Source organism: Leptosomus discolor, chromosome 9, assembly GCF_034619465.1.
Source record: "Leptosomus discolor isolate bLepDis1 chromosome 9, bLepDis1.hap2, whole genome shotgun sequence".
NCBI classification, from domain to species: domain Eukaryota; kingdom Metazoa; phylum Chordata; class Aves; order Leptosomiformes; family Leptosomidae; genus Leptosomus; species Leptosomus discolor.
Genome location: NC_141399.1, coordinates 7,266,440 through 7,283,667, shown reverse-complemented (window position 1 = coordinate 7,283,667; position 17,228 = coordinate 7,266,440). Strand labels below are relative to the sequence as shown.

At 45.2% G+C, this 17,228-nt stretch overlaps 1 protein-coding gene across 1 annotated transcript in view; it reads right to left on the bottom strand.

The window, feature by feature from the left end:
* The window catches only part of LRIG1 (leucine rich repeats and immunoglobulin like domains 1), a 93,615-nt gene that overhangs the window by 24,932 nt on the left and 51,455 nt on the right, over positions 1-17,228 (bottom strand). The window contains exons 4-7 of the mRNA XM_086470323.1: positions 6,680-6,817; positions 5,483-5,626; positions 3,036-3,179; positions 2,032-2,175 (exon numbers count right to left, since the gene is read on the bottom strand). Coding sequence (XP_086326449.1) covers positions 2,032-2,175; positions 3,036-3,179; positions 5,483-5,626; positions 6,680-6,817 — 570 coding nt within the window. The remainder of the gene's footprint in view (positions 1-2,031; positions 2,176-3,035; positions 3,180-5,482; positions 5,627-6,679; positions 6,818-17,228) is intronic.

The following is a 17,228-nucleotide window of genomic DNA, read 5'->3' as shown; positions in this document are numbered from 1 at the left end:
TTTCAGAGCAGACCTCTCCTATAAGTACTCTTTGGCTGTGGGAGTTTCAGTCAGGAGTATCTGATGGCTCCCTGCAGCAGCCTTACCCTAAAGGCAACACCTGCAAGAGCTTGTAATATTTTGCTGAGATGTGTGCTAACACCCACATAATCGCCTTTCGAATCTCAGCTAATGTCGTCTCTGGCCTCACACTCCAGCACAATCCTGTTTGTCAGGCCAAGCACGCCCCAGTAGCTCCTACCACCTCACATCACCAAGCACTTTCCAAATCTACCCCATTCTGTACCAGGGCAAGGGAGTCCTGCGCTGGGTTTCTGCAGCTACAGCAGAGGATGGCCTCTAAGCCAGGATGGCTCACCGTTAACGCTACTTTGGTGGCAAGAGATCCCAATCCCTACCTGACAAATAAAGGACTCGGCATGACGTGCAACCTCCCAGCTAAATCTTCAGGGTTTGCAAAGACAGTGTCAGGTAGAAAAGACAAGCTTAGTTCTCCCTAAAAGAGTTCTGCTGTTAGCTCTGCAAGACGCAGATGAGGCTTACCCATCCCATCTGAAGCCAGGCCTCAGCACAGGCCCCAGACACTGAGTCCCTGAGAGCAGAAAGCTCCCAGAGCTGTGCCACTAACACAGTGCAGTGATCTGAATTTGGCTATTCCAGGGATCCAAATGTGAGTGCCTCAGGAAAGCAGACTCCCCTTTTTTTTGATGCTTCAGATTTAAGCAGAGCACAGGCGGACCACAGTGCTCATTCTGATTTGTTGCCTTGAAGATTTCTCCACTGACACTGCCTTAACCTCGTAAAATACCAGTTCAGGATCTGCGTGTGAAGGAACTGTAGCTGTCTACAGCACTATGCCAAGCAAAGGAGCCCTTTAAGCACAGGCAGTTTCACAGCAATTTGAAAAAATAAGTAACTAAACAATCACATATGTATTTAAAACAAAAATTAAAATATTTCCTTGTGCCACCAAAAAGCGATCCACATCTGAATAAATAATTTGGGTCCAACAGAAGATCACAACTGGTCACTGGGCTAACACGGTAATTCTACTGCTTCTAAACTTAAAGGAATGACATGTGTCATGTCCACCTATCTCTGACTCCACATCCCCAAACACTAGGGACTCACAGCTGGGTAAGCAGATACTGACCTTTAGTCAGAGTCCAGAGCGAGGCCTCTGAAAGCAGGGAGCTGGCTTTACCGTACTGCTTTTTGGTGGACAGGAGAATCTCTAACCGTGTTTAACAAGAGGTTTCTGAGCACCAAGCAGAATGAATTACAGTTCCTCTAACCACATGTGTCAAGTTCTCCAAAGAAAAAAGTGAATCTTTCCACAGTCCCACCGAGGGGATGACAGCTACTTCTGTAAATACTGCAAGCATCCATGTGTGTCTCTTCAAAAAGGCATTAAGCAGTGCCACAGACCCAAAAGACACCCTTGTGGGGCTGTCCTTAGCAGCAAGGCTTTCTTTCTTTCATTTATCAAAGAGACTGTATTCACAGCTGGAAATCTCAGGAGAGCAAAGTCAATGTATTTACTTTTCAACAACTGAGCCCTACAGGAATGGTAAAGTGTAAACAGGAGAAACAAGGAGAACTGCCTTTAAAGGGCCAAATCTCTGCTGGTTAAAAACATGATTGTTCTTTGTAAACACAGAGGATAAAGCAAAGCTTCCTTCAGGCTGTACAGTCATTATATGGCAAGCTGTGCACGTCTTGTAACCAGCTAGCTAAAAACCCTTGGCAAGCCGCAGATCACAGACTCTCCAGGTCTTTTGGCAGTGTATACTTTCAGTGGGTTCTAGCCTTTGTTTCTGGTGCAAACGTATTTTAATCAGGTGCTCTGAAGGTCACAACATCATGAATAACAAGGGCACCGCTTAGGAGGCTGCAGTTCCTGCATTTCTACAGTCGATACAGTGGGAGCTGTGAGCCACGTGGATTGGGAAAAATCCTTCCTCCCCTTCCCTGCCAACACGACATTAGCATCAAACCCTGCCCAACCAGCCGCAACAGAAACCAACTCACAGCTCATGCAGCTTCTGACAGAAGCTCCAGCCGTCCGGGTTGATGCGGGATATAGAGTTGTTACTGAGGTGAAGTTGGTGCAGAGATGAAAGGCCATAGAGAGAGCCACTGTTTACTTCGGTCAGGCTGTTGTACTCCAGGTGGCTGTGGAGAAAAAATGAGAAGGAATTGACAGATAAGCAGCACTGGTCAAACGATGAAGAATTTCCAACGAGGACCGGGATTTTAGCCATTCCTACACACCTTTCAACACACCCATGTGGATACGTGCAGTTGTGGGCATTTCTTGTGCCAGCGAAGAATAGAAATCCAAGGACCACACAAAGGAAACGTCCACCACAAGCTGGGACTGCAGAGGTACGCTCCATTGCAAGTAAACTGGGCTTAAAGCACCACATAGAAGTTTGTATTTGCAGAGTCTCAGTTGTGTGACAGCAGCGTCCAGAAACATGCTGCCTTGATCACTTGTGACCTTGCAAACACATCTGAAAGCCAATCATGTTGGAAGTTTCAAGCGTTTCTCTGCAATGACTATTCAATTTGTTCTCTCATATGGAAAGAACACATTACTGAGATAAGCCAGCTTGGTTTCTAGGTATCCCAAGAGGCAGAATAATCAGGTCTGCAACACGGAGTTTCCATGTTATCAGTCAAAACAAATTTGCAGAAGCCAGATGAGCTTTTATTTAAAGACCAATTGAAATCTTACTGAATGTTCGAATCGCCAAACTTTCAAAGGAATACCACCACAGCTTGAAAACCAGGACTTCTTTTTACTGAACACCTGGTAAAGCAGTAAGCTTTAGTAAACTGTGGGTCAGCTAAACAAAAGCTGCTGTAGCATGGCAGAGCTCTGAGCATGCAGGACATAGAAAGAAGCACAAGGACTGGCACAGGAGCCCACAGGTCACTGATGGGAGACCTTGCTAAGATGGCAGACGAGGACACGATAACAGGTGAAGTCTCCTTTGTTTAGGAGAAAAGAGCCCATCTCTCCAACTTACAGAACCTGCATCTTGGCCAGACCCCAGAAAGCTCCATCGGTCAATTTGCTTATGTTGTTGCGCTGGAGTTTCAGGACTTCCAAGCTGTCCAGTCCCTGGAACGTCAGGCCTTCAATCAGGCGGATGCGATTCCGGTTCAGCTCCCTAAAATCACCAAGGCCATACAAGTTTATTAAATCCCAAGTCCCTTCTCACGAAATCATCTGTGCAGCACACAATGGGGGGCGGCAATGCCAACAACTCTCTGTCAACGGTTCCCAGGAGACAGCAGAAGCGCACCGGAAACTTTCAATCCCAGACTAGCCAGGGCAGTCAGCTGGGTGTGATCGCTTAAATAAACTCACCCTGGGACAGACTTCCACTAGAGAGAAATAACAGAGACAGTGCAGCAAAATTCCTCTTCATCCCTCCTCTCTCTGCTTTTCTTTTAAGCCATTTATTCTTTTCATCAGTTTTCACACTTAATCTTCTCTCAAGCAGAGACACCACTTGAACGAATACAGCTGAACATCAGCGTTGTTTTCCTTACAACCCACTGTTTTTACAGGACCTGTAATCGCCCAGTAAAAATGTGTGCTGAAACAAGCGGGTGCCATAAGAACTGTGAGCCCAAGAGGAAATTTTATGGCTAAGTTTGAAAGGAAAGCTTTCAGTTCCCCTGACAAACTTCACATTTTTTCCTATTATAAGAAACTAATAAAGCATGAAACAAGTTGTTTCCAATAACAAGGCAGTCTTAGTATTTTGTGTATAAAAAGATCTCCAACTTGGTTCATTAAATTTCTTTTTCTTTTTTTTTTTTTCCCCCCCTGGGTGGGGAGGGACTCCAAAATTTTGGGAATACCTTTTTTCTGAACAGCAGGATGAACATCATGACAGCATGCTTTACCAACCCGTATCAAACAGTCTTATGGATTGCTAAACCCAGACACACCAGCTGAAAAGCCACTTCCGTAAAGGCTGTGGAGAACTTCATCGAGGAAATGCACTAAAGCTGAAGATAGAGCTTTTAAAATGGATACCCTTCTGCACGTACAAGACTAACCTAAGGGTAGTTTCCCATTCAGCATTTGTGTTGAAGAAAATGGAGGAGGTTACAACATCAGAACTTGTTTTGGAAAAGATGAGGAAGCCACAGAAACTTTAAGTTTACGTTTTAACTGCCTAAAAAAACCATGCTGAACTTGCACTCAAGTTGAGTGTAATTAAAGTCAAGTAAGAATTAAAAAGTTTGCAGGCCTAAAGACTCTTGCCTTACTGCACTTCCTAGGCTATTAGTGAACTACACTTGGCCAGAAAAAAGAACTGTTCACAAATTCTACAACACATCAAGTCTGTATAACTTGCAATTCATTCATGTTTATCTATAGGGTTAAACAACCAGCTGTGAGACTATCTTTAAGAGTATCAATTACTCCAACTTTCAGTGAAAACTGTGCTCCTAAACAGATTGGGCTGACCCTTGGTTTTATTACAGTTTTGCACGTGATGCAAACAAACACAGCAGATTACAAGCTCTCAGTCAATGCACAGTAACTTCCAACTGAGAGGCAACAGACTTTTATGACACATATACTATTGCATCACACTGTTCAATCACAAATTTGCTATAAATCCTACATGTATGCAAGCAAAAATGCGCACCCATTCCTTAGACACATCTTGGCTTAAGAATCTGTCTCTCAGACAAGAGGCTGCCTTGTAGAGGTGTGAGTTCCAACAGCTTTTGTGGACTTTCTGTGAACAGACAGAGGTTGACCTTTTGCCTATCAAATTTGATGGAAAGGCTGCAATAGGCCGCAGGCTGGGCCCATTTCTCCAACAGCAGCAGGAGGGAAAAGCTAAAACCATTAGTGCTACGATTTCACACATAAAGTGTATTTATAGCTGCAGATGTCTACGCATCCCCGTGCAGCTCCCACCATACAGACCACAGGCAGGACAACAACGATGTGTATGTTAACTCATCTAGAGGGCTGTTTTCTTTGCCCAAATATCACTGCACAGTTTAACAATCTTCCGTTGCTGCTTTTTTTATTGCCACATAAAGATACTTGGGTGGTCTTGAGAAACTAACATGGTAGCTGAGCTCTGTCACTTGCAATAGAAACATCTTCCAAACCTCTCTTGCGCCACGGACACCAGCAGCTTTCAAGGGAATGGATTTGTTTTACACTCTCAAGTGCATAAGATGCTGCCGTCTGCTGCAGCATCCCTCCCTTCCCACCTCATCAGAAGAATGGCCTGAAAAGCCAATAGTTACAAGACAAAAAAAGGACCCTCTCCCAAAGTGTTTTACTACGTGCTGGCAGAGGACTACTGCGTAGTTATACTAAGTTTTATGGACAGCAGGTAAGGAAGGGTGGCATTTGGTGTGTATATCCTCAGGGACATTTTGTTTCCATAAAGGGTGGCTGAACTTAATTAAAGTGCACAGTTCTACTCACAGTTGTATTAGCCTAGGTAGCCTGAACGCCTTGACAGGAAGCTGAGCGATCCTGTTTTTACTCAGACGAAGTGTTAGCAGGGACCGTGACAGACTATCAAAAGCACCAGGCTCCAAGGTGCTGATTCTGTTGCTCCCCAGGTAGCTGCAATAAATCACAGCAGAAAAATGAACAGTTCTGTCAGAAATCTCCTTTTATCAGCACTTGGTTGGTCTCCAGACAGGCTGGTGAAATTACAGAGGTGGCTTCAAACCAGTTGGATTTCTGGCCTGCACAAAGAGCACAGTGCCTTTCCCAGAGCCGTGGGACAAATGTGGAGGAGTGCTGAACACTTCCCAAAAGCTCCTTGATACCCTCCTACTTCAGTAAGGCCATCAGGAGTGGAAATCAGAAACTGGAGAACATTCCAGTGCAGGGTGCCTCTATTCATTCCCCATTTTTCCCTCAGCATCTGTCCCAGGGCTCTTTCTTACTTGGACCCTAGTCTTAGCCACAGAGGCTGTTTTTACAGGACAACAAGCAAACATCAGTCACAACACCACTCTCTCATAGCCTCTTACAGAAACTTAGGTGCAAGCTTTAATGCAAGCAGATCACCTGTTTGCACCTCTTCAAAGGTACTTAAAATACAGAATATTTTATGTTTTCCTGAACAGGCAAACATCTCTATTAGGAGGGTGTTGCTCTGCTTAACCTCTGGTTTTCTTCAAATAACCAACAAGAGATTTCTGTTCTTAACATTTAGTAGCCACTTTAATGATGAAACAGTCATTCCCCCTCCCCTCTTCCAGGTGCACATGGGCTGATCTGGGAAACAGCACATACACTTCCCACCGGGGAAGAGACACAAGTCTGTTGCAGACAGGTTTTTTTTAGCTTCTAGGTTTCCAGCTGTAAAGACACCCCCACCTGGAGCATGCACGACACCTTCTCTCTGTTGCAACATTCCCACCCAACGCAATTAATAATAATCTGTGTTCTTTACAGATATACCAGAAACCAAAAAGACAGAGCTCAAAAAATAACCTGACAATTAGGACAATGTGCTGCCTTCTAATTCTCCTTTGCACTTGAAACCCTGACAAATGACCCCATACTTTGCATAACCGTTCCCCTCTCCTCTTTTAAAGAGGGTTTGAGGCCCTCTTCTCTGCTGTAGTAACTCAACAAAAGCTGTTCCCCACAAGAAAAACTCACAGCTCCTTTATGTGAAGTCCCTGCGGAAAGCAGCCGTTTCGGATTTCCGTGATGTCATTGAAACTCAGGTCCAACGTTTCCAGGGTAACGTAGGGCTTCAGTTGACTTGCTTCAATGCTGCGGATCCTGTTGTGATGCCTGAAACAGTCAGGAGGAGAAACGGAGACAATTTAATTCTCTTAGAAAAACAGAAAGCATATCTGAGGCCACAGCAGGCCCACAGGCTGGCTCCCGAGCTCAGGCACTCAGACTTACGGTGCTTCTTCAACAGCTGTCTGAAGAGAAATCCACACCAGAGAGACCTTCCCTAATCCCCACGCTGTTCCTACGGCTAGAGAGACCAGCGCACAGATAGTTGCCAGCTTCCAGGCACTTTTTCTGGTAGGGTACAAGACTCTTCACTTCTACAAAACCACTGACTCCATTCAGCAGTTTTTCTTCCAGTAATTTGGGCTTGGTCTCCTACAAGGGGGCACTTGGTCTCCTGCACTTCCAGAATGGATTTGTTACATGCAAGGACTGCAGGGCTGGATTTTAATCCTGCAGGCAAGGGGTGCTGATCAGTGGCTTAAGCAACCTGCCAATGTTTTGCACAGAGGATGGGATTTTCAGAGCAGGAAACAGATAGGTAAATACAGTCTCAGCAAAAGTTACAAAACATTAATTCCTAAGGATTCTTCTAAAAACTCCCAACTCTGAGCTACATTACAATGACTTTAATGCACAGAAATACTGTAAGAGGGCTTTCAAACTTCTTGCAAACATTTCCTCGTCTTTTGCTATCTTCGTCCCACTGTGCATCAGAACAGCTCTGCAGTACCAGTGCTCTGCCCAAGCACCGACTCCAGGATCAGACCCTGTAACAATCACCTGCATTTACTGACACACCAGTACTAGCCCGAAGGATTCAATCTAATTTTTTTTTCTTTAGAGAAGGTATTACAATCTTGTCCTCAGGGTTTCCACAGCCAACAAACAGTTAAATACCTCTAGACCTCATCTGTACTCAACAAGGTCTACCTAAAAATCCCCTGAGCCCTTTCCTCTGACTCCTTCCTGGCCTGAATCAGTAGAGAGAACAGTAATCAATTACAGAAATACATTGCACGTTAGTCACAAGAAGTAGAGCCCATGCCTGATGTGAATTTAGACCAGTCACTGATATTACTGGCAAGGCTGTGAGTGAGGCACTCCAAACAGAGAAGCTCACCAGACACTTGAGAACTTGCTGAATAATAAGAGATAGTAGAGAGGGTTCAGACAAGTACCATGCCTTAATCCGGCCGGCTACCCGCTGAGTAACCAGAAGAGGAGACAGCAGCCAGTGAAAGCACTCGTGAATGCAAACCAGGACGTCCCAGCTCTCCCAACAAAGCATCAGCTCTTGAGACAAAAAACTGACAGATGAGCCGACCACAGCCTTCCAGGCACTGAAGCTGATGGGTGTCTAGGAGCCCTGTCTTCTCCAGCCTCACCCTCATTTCAGCTCTCCCAGGGGTTCAGACAAGCCTCTCTCAAAGAAAACCTCTCCCCTCAAAAGAAAATACCAATAGCACGTGGCAAGGGACCTGGCTCCACGCACTGTGATCTGTTCCTTTACCCTCCCTGTTATTAAAACCAGATTTTTCACCACCACATTTGCTGGTGTCTGTAACAGGAAGAGGGTAAAAACTGCATCCCCAGAACAAATTGCTTTCTGGAGACTCACCCTTTGTACAGCCAGTGCATGACTCTTGCTTACACTGGGGAAACATTCGTAGAAACGCTGCTTTGACAAAAGAGTTTAAATGCTACTTCATTAACTCAGTGCAGGCTCACAAAACATTAAGGACGAATTTTACACCACTAGCAGCGTGCTGCTAATATGATGCAAAAAGGTGTCAAGAAAAATCAAAGGAAAGTCATAACACCTATGTCCCTGAACTGGTTATTCTACGGGTTACAGGCACACACGTCTCCACAACCACAAATGCTATAAAAGACAACGATGTGGCTACTATCCAAATGACCAATATTCATTTACAGCTAGGAATAAAGACTGAATTTTCACATCCATGCACAGAGTGCAACAGAGGTCCAGTGAATTAATACTACAGTGAGACTTCAGGAAATTTCATTATACCCAGAATTTTGTGACCTCCAGAAACTGAACACACGGGCAAGGAGGATTTCTTTTCCCCAAGGACTATTTTCTTTTGCAATGAACTCAATTAGGAATCAGCAAGTTCAAAAATTTCCATCTTTTTTCCTCCTCAAAAAGAAGAGAGCCCATTAAATGTGTATGTGTGACCCTGACATAAGCAAAAGCAAACCCCAAGCATGTTTTCTGGAGTTCTCCTGGAGCAGGGGCTGTGAGTTCAACTCTGATCTCATCTAGGCTGTGATGGCTGAGATTAATCTGGCTGTAAATTAACAGGAAATGAAGGCTTGTACAAATGAACGCAGAGAATCTATAAATTACCTGACAATCCCTGCGCAGGGCAGCTAAGTCTGCAAGGGACTGAGAGCACAGAGTGAGTTGGACATGAAGTGCTCTTCAGAAGCCAATGTTATTTTTTTTGAGTATTAATATTTCTGTGCTTTAGTTGCTCAACATATATCCAATCTGCCCGCCTGCCAGATCTCCCAGCCCGTCCCAGAAAACAGACTTTAAGAAGGGAAGAAAAGGACAGGAAAGAACTATTTTGTTTGAGGCACAGTTGCAGTTTCCAGGTGACTTCTGTCCATTTGCCTCTTGCTTTTCATGTGCTACAGCTGGCAGATTAGATGGATGCATTATTTCACACAGGAAAAAAACAGGCTCCTTTCTCTCTCTCTCTCTCTGTCTCCTTCAAACATGGGCTGACTCCAAATGTAACTCTCAGCTCCAAACACCATCCCCAGCCAGTCCCAGCTGGGGAATGTCAGACAGTCCGCTGCAAAGCACTGCACCCTCTCAAAGCCCTGCACTTCAAACAAAACCAGCCCAGCTGACTTTTCCTATACGCAGCATGTGATATGAACGCAACATCATCCAAACCTCTCACTAGCTTGATTACTTTTTATTTTTTATTCTTTCAGTAACAATGGAAATGTGATTTAACCCTTCCTGTTATTACTTGGATCCTTTTAGCTCATCCGCCTTTGTTCCCGGTCTCATCGCAAGGGTGTTTTGCAGAAAAGAGACCGGTGACGTTACGACTTTACCACTCCCCCTTAGCAGTGACTGGAAAAGGGTTGGATTTTTCCCAACTAGCTCCTTAGTTTACACTTTGTTGGCTTCAAAGGTGACAGATCAGATTTTAGTACCAAGTGGTGCAGCTAGGCTTTAAAGCACAAACTACCAGTGCTTCCACAACCAATTCGCCTCCAGGTGTCTTTTCCTCTCCCCACTCCTTAGGTATCACAGCCTGCAAACAGCTTTCCCTGTCTCACTCCAGCCAGTGTTACCTCAAGAGTATACGATGACAGGGCTTCAATGTGAGATTGTGCAATTAGAGCCGGGAACAGGAGCCAAGTCTCTTAGTTTCTATTCCCAGCTCTGGCACTGACTCATCTGCCTTGGGCAAGTTTCTTAACCCCTCTCTACCTCTGGTTTACCAAAGTGTATGGGAATGTACTACTGGGCTAGGACGACGCAGGACTGCCTTCACTGAGGAATAAGAATTTGGAGTGAAAGCAGCTCAAGTGAAAATCATAGGAACTAAGGAGCCCATCCAAGTCCATTTGGGTTCCAAGGGAGGATCTGGCTAGAACAGCTGAACTTCCCAGTTCATACCCAACCTCATTCCCAGAGACACCTCATTTACAGCTAAGGCAGATCTTAAACTGTAACACCCCAGCAACAAACAAAGGTATCTCAAAGTCAGCGATGGATTACTTTCACACTCCGAGCTGCATACACAGGGCACTTGTTCAGGAACTGCTTTGTCCTCGGGTCAGGACCAGCTACAGCTGCGATCGGAGAGAGGAGAGCTGATGAAGCTGCTCTCCAGCCACCGCTGCGTAACACGCCCGCACCCCGGTTCAACACCCCGAGGTAGCACAGCCTCTTAGCCCCTGCACTTTGCACCGCTCTTGAATAGACCCGTCAGGATTACAGGAGATTTACGTTAACCTCAGTCAGCTCTTTGCTGAACCAAGCCCATGAGGACCACATCAGGAAGCGAACGCATGCTCCGTGCTCCTCCAGGCTGCTGCGAGACAGAAAAACAAGCAAAATGTTCCAGCAAAGCCAAAGCGTGTTTGGGTTTGCTCTAAGTCGGGAGGGAGCTGAAGGGGGTGGCAGGAAAACAACAGGTGGCGTGAAGTCAAAAGCTTGTAGCATTTCCAGGAATCTCAGCTCGTATTTTAGAGGTAAAGTTACACTTTAATCCCGGTGGGTTTCCTCATTTGAAGCATCTTTGTGAATATTTATTTGATAAACAGTTTGTGAAACGTTTTCCACTAGACCTAATAGAAGAATTCACCTTCCTCTTTGCAGTAAGCCCATCCTTTGGGGAACAGTAATCGGTTCAATTCAAACCGTGGCTTCAAACTACTTGTGTGAAATCGATGCAGAAAGCAGCGCAAACACTCGCCTTTGCTGCTGGAGCCACATTCACTTCCCCTCAGCAGCTGCCCATTAAAAAGCTGGCAGCGGAAAATCAAAGCAAACAGACCCTCAGATGGGAACGTACGAGGGGCTTTGGTCGGGCTGATTTAAATAAATCAGCACAAAACCTCCTGGTTTAGACAAAGTTAGAATTAAGGCTGCCTTTGCTGCTGGGAGTCTGCAGCGCAAATGTTTGGTGTGAACTGAGGCTAAAGGCAGGGAGAAGTCACATGCTTGGCCTTCATGTAGTGTCAGCTTACAGAGCTGGCTGGGCTCACGAAAAAAAAAAAGAAAAAGCAAGCCATAATACAGCAAACCTATTAAACCAACACCTGTTATAGGCATCAAAAATAAAATCAAGCTTCAAAAGAGAGGCTCCGCACCTCGGGTAAGGTTCTATTAATACGGCAGCACGTTTGCAAAATTAGCCTATGAGGGAGATCACAAGACTAGAAACGGAGAGATGAAAAAGTTCAGGGTTTCATTAATATGCCCATACTGGGAAAGACTGAAGAAACTAAATGCTGGTGCCAGAAAGATTTACAGGGTTTGCTACTGAAGGACAGGCAAGGTTTGGTGTCAGAGACAGACCATGTAAGGAGAACGAGATCAAAGGCACCGTAACGGGAGATGGATCACATACACTGTGACTAACTGATGCCTGGAATTACCTGCCCTCCTCTTCCTCCACATTCTGAATTCAGAGATGATGGAGATCTAAAGATGACTCAAGACATGTGTTTCTAAACTTTCACCTTAACTGATCCACCATCTGATTTTAGCCCATCACTCTCTACACATACACACACACAATAACAATAAAAAAAAAATAATTGTAGTTTCAGAGTAGAGCGCAATGTCTGAGCAATTTTCCTGACGAGGCCAAAGGGGGACTGATAATCTGGAAGATGTGTTTGTGGTTACAACGGCAGCAACAGAAACGTTTGTTTGTTCTGGTCACTTTATTACAATCAATAACTGAAGGTCTGTCCCAAGTGATTCTTATTAATGTATGGAAAGAAGGAAAGATGAGAATGTCATTAGGACCAGGACAGCAGCTTTGACTCAAAGTTTGCACAGATGATCAACGCAGAACTTCTTACATGATTTTAACATTTTACTTGGGTTTTTTTTTGTTTGCTTGTTTTTGGTGTGGTTTTTTATTTTGTTTTGTTGGTTGGTTGATTTTGTTTTTTACTTCCAAAGACTTTTATTCCAGAAGAATTCCTCTTCTGTACTTCAACTTGTGAAAGCGAAGCTCTCTCTGCGGCAGAAGATGAAGTAAACATGCAGGTGATGTGCTGTAAATCCGTGGCGCACCAGCCCCTAGTCGTACGCAGGAGACCTCACCTGAAAGGCTGAACTGCCCAAAGTGCATAAGCCCTCACACTTCCCAACTGCTTTGGGAAAGCCCCACTAGCTGTCTGACACTGCACGATTGTCAGCCTTGCCAGGATAATCCATGAGGCTCAAGACTTCGTACCAATACAAGAATGTCCATTTTTATCCAAAACAACATGCGCTGTAGTTGCTTCTGGGAGCAGCCCTGCTGTCCTGTCAGAGTAAGGCTACATGGGTTATTGTCCGGGCAGGATGCATGGAAGCAGCCCCCACTTTTCTCAGACGCTCCGAATCACTCCTTCCCTGAGGAATCCTGGCAGATTCCCAGGCTGCTGCAGATACAGCTCTGTTTGTTCAGGTGCCGGCTGCACACACAACAAAAGCGGAGCAGTGGCAGGCCAAACAGCCACCGCATTTTAGGGTCAGCCAGGAAAAAAAACCCACCAAAATCCAAACACCCAACATACCACGAAAAAACACCCTTTTGTCATTTTTACAGGTATCATAGCTTTCCCTTAAAGGTTTACACGCTCTGCCTAAGGCTGTATGTCAGGATCTTCCCTCTCTCTAGCACTCCTTCAGAAAAAGATCTAAGACACAGCAAACAAAATCCATGACCATTTTACACTGTTTTTCACTTAAAGCCATCATATATTCGTGTAAAGCAAGAACAGGCTGACAGAGCTATTCCGACTATATCAAACTATGGCAGAAAGTCTAAAGACATTTCTCCATCTGCTGTACATCAGCTTCAAAATATATATATATATTATTTCAGGAGGCTTTCATTCATCAGGTTATGGTCTTGCCTTGTGTTGGTGGTTTAGGATGGACGAGCACGAAGCAAACTACCAACCACTACATGCGGACTGGCACAGAGAGAGGGTTCAAAAAAACCTATTTTTGAAGGAAGGCAGGGAGGAAAAAATGCAACCTTTCATGAAGTGACTTGCACCTCTGTTCCAGGTCATGGATGTTTTAGAGTCAGAAAGTAGTCTGGGAGATGAGATTTGAGAATTCATCTCTTCGGACCCGGGAGCAGGAGCCACCCACAAGTCACGTCGGTGCCACTGCAAAGGGCTGTGCCGTGAACACCTCATTCCCCCGAGCAAACTAGTACTCAGGCAAACAGTTCCACTGCAGTCAACAGGACCGTTCCTGGGAAACAGTGTGACTCAAGGGCTACGTTTTCACCCTATGTTTTAAGGGCTACCCTGTGGCCACCCACAGGACCCAACTCATCTACCTCTCACATTGACAGGCTGCAACTGTTGACCCTGGTGCAGCCCAAGTGTGGCCTCAGAGCATCCTCGGGCCCTGGGTACCTGATCAGGGGCAGATGTTATCCTCCCGCCAGGCAGGCTCTCATAGCTCTTTCGTAAGGCAGCTGCACGGACATTAGGCTGTGATCAAGCATACTCTTCTAGAAGCTGACTTCTACAGCAGCCGGACACAAGCAAGGGCCTGGATTTGATGAACATTCATCAAATGGTGGGTTCAGTATGAACTGCATGAAGGAAAGCCTTTCTTCTAATATAACCAAAAATGCCACATCCAGTGAGGAACATTCTCTTAGGATATTTCTGCACTAGCAACGTTTATGTAAACTTTCTGACTTTAGATGACCTTAAGCTGCGTGCTAGATCCACTGAGGTATGTGATGTACCTCTTAAAAGCTCTCTCCCTCACTTTGATCTGCATTTTTTGACCATATGCCACCATATGATTTTGGGTATTTTTTTTCCAATATGCAACTTCCTAAGCCTTCGGCATTCAATTCCATTAACAGAGCAAAATGTGTGGGACAGGCAGGATTAGAAGTTAGTCATCTTTAAAACAGAGGCTGTCTTATCTCTTCAGCAGACTACACAACCTGTTAGGACATCAAAGCAAATTAAGATTCCTGAAGACAAGACAGTCTCTGTTATGGGCACAGTCCCCTGCAACAGCAACAGGGTGGTTCCAAGAGGACCAGCGTTTCTGCTCTCTTCTGGTTACACGGGCTGTTTCATAAAGATTGTACTCTGCAGAGGCTTTTTAAATGATGTATTCACAAAGGGCACAGATCCATTTAAAAGGCTGTGCAAAGCATCTTTTATTGTCTGCCACAGCTGCTCTGAACTTCTACGAACCCAATACCAGAGCACACCTCTTCTGCCTCTGTGCAGCTCTACCTCAAAACCTCTCAGCAATTATCTTCAGAGTCACCGTGTGCATGCCTCAATGGGATGATGCACCTGCTAGGGCTGAGGCTGGGTATCTTCAGCAGCGGCTGCCCAAGTTGTAATGCAGTTTGGCCAGTTCTCTGGCACAAAGGAGGGAGAGGATCTCTAAGTCACAGCGAATAATCAATGTTCGTTTTGGAACAGCCAGTTTGTGAACACTTGTAGCTGTGCAGACTTTCACCCCTTTCTCCTCCAGTTCTCAGTCCAAACCACTGCTCTTGTCACTCTCCATCTTCTCACATTCCCTGACCTCAGTCAGGAACAAGCACTTCAAAAGGCTGCAAAGGAGAGAAGAGGCCCTGCTGAGTGCTGAACTCTGCTAAGAAGGAAGAGAATTGTCCTCTGGGAATAGAAGGAAGAGAGTCATGTAAGGTAAATAGCAGTTTTCATACAAGACCCCAGAAAACCACATGGCTCTGCACTGGCTGTCTGAATGGGGTCGCAGGGCTCAGCAGAGCCTCTCTGAAGGAAGGGCTGCATCAGCATCTGAAAGGGGTCATTCAGTTGCTGGCAGATGACAGTCAGGTCAGTGTTTCTATGTTCGACATCTCATGTCCTTGGTCTGTTACTGTCTTGCTCTGCTGTTGGCTTTTCCTATTGCACTTTCAACTCGAGGGCTTTCTTCTGCTGCTGACACATGCCAGCCAAACTCAATTTTCTATCACAGATTAAGTGCATAAGCCAGTCCTTGAAGCCAAGAGCCCAGCTTCACCCCCACTGGTTTGCTGCTCTGACGAGTTCCTGCTCTCCACAGCCCCACACTTGCACAGTACCCAGCACAAGGAGCCACGCCACATCAGGGCTGCTGCCTAGCCCCCCCTCATCCTTACCATTGGCCTCAAAGACAAGTCAGGTTTATGATGAGGAAGAACAGAACTAAGAAATCCAGCCCAGATGTCAATTTAACTAGCCTAGAAGCAGAGACTGGGGCAGCTCCCCTGTCCCACTCCCAAGCAGAGACAGCAGCCTCTTTTCATTTTCATTGCAGGCGAGTTTTGTGCTTCTAATCAACAAGGGCAGCATTTTCATTTTAAAGCCAATAGGGTCCAGGATCACAGGGTATGTAGGCACTTTTATCCTTAAATCCCAATGCTGATTTTAGTTTCTCTTTGTGTAATAAATGATCAAAGTAAGGAAGATCCACCACAGCCTAGTGAGTGCATGTGTTTTGTGGGTGGCTTTGTTTTGCCTTTGTCTCTCCGCAGGAGTGAGGAGGGGAAAATACACAAGTGGAGAAGCAATTTAAGTGCAAACCAAATGTAATTACTCTGCCCGTGAGGCTGTGACATTAATCCAAACTGTAATTGCAAGCAGACTTCTTGATAGCATGCAGTTAGTGCCTGAAAGCCATGATGTGGCACAGGGCCTCTTCCTACCTTTGACAGGAGCACCATGAAAGCAGGTGGATTTAACTGCACAAGAACTCTGTGACCCTGATGCTAAGGCAGGTAAATAAAGGACAAAGCACTTGAACACATCTACTCTCCAGATCATCAAGCTCTCAAAGTCTCATGGAACGTGCAGCAGAAGTTGATAAAAGGCTTGCCCCCTGAAGAAGGCAACAGTTGGAGTAAACATATTTTTGACTGGCCAGTCAAACTCCTGTTAACACTTTAGAGATGTAGATAGGCTGGCTGGTTAGTCTGTTCCAACATGACACACACTTGTGCTCTGTTGAAAGGGCTTATCTGTCTTGTCAGCAAGGCCAGAACAGGGATAGCCTCTGGGCAGACTTCACTGTGAGCTCTGCTTGGCTGAGACTGTTCAGCCTGCAAAAAGGAATAGCTCCTATGTGGAAAAGCAACGGTCAAGTTAGCAAAGAAAATAGCTCTTAACAAGTCTAGGCACCCAGTTACTAATAAAGCATTTCAAGTCGGAAGGACAGCTTCAGCAAACTGCAGAACAAGGTGTCAAAAGATCCAGGGAACAGAAAATTTGAGCTTGGCAGTAGAACTGTTATTGTGCTAAGTCAGGCTGGCGTAAAACACTATCTGTTCAAGCTTCCCTACAGCAGATCTTGTAAAATCAGTGGTAAGCGTTTACCAACACTTAGCCAGTAAGTTCTTCAACCTTCTTTGATAAGATCATTCACTTCTTCAGTTCCTCTTGTTTTGAAAAAGATGACAGCTGACTCAAGAACACAATTTGGAGGGAAAAAACCTGCCATCAATAAAACCACCAAGAGGCATTCCTATTCCAGGGCACCTGAAAAGTCACAGAAATCCAATCCCCTTCCCTAGTTGTTTACACTAATCACCCCTCCATTCAGCAACTGCTTCCACGCAGTGTGTGATCTGCAGTATAGGGATTGGACAGGAGAAGATATTTTAAGTCTAAAAAAACAATGAGCCATTTATAGATTCTTTTGCCATCAACTCTTAATTCTTCCCCTCTCCCCAAGTTATTTTTC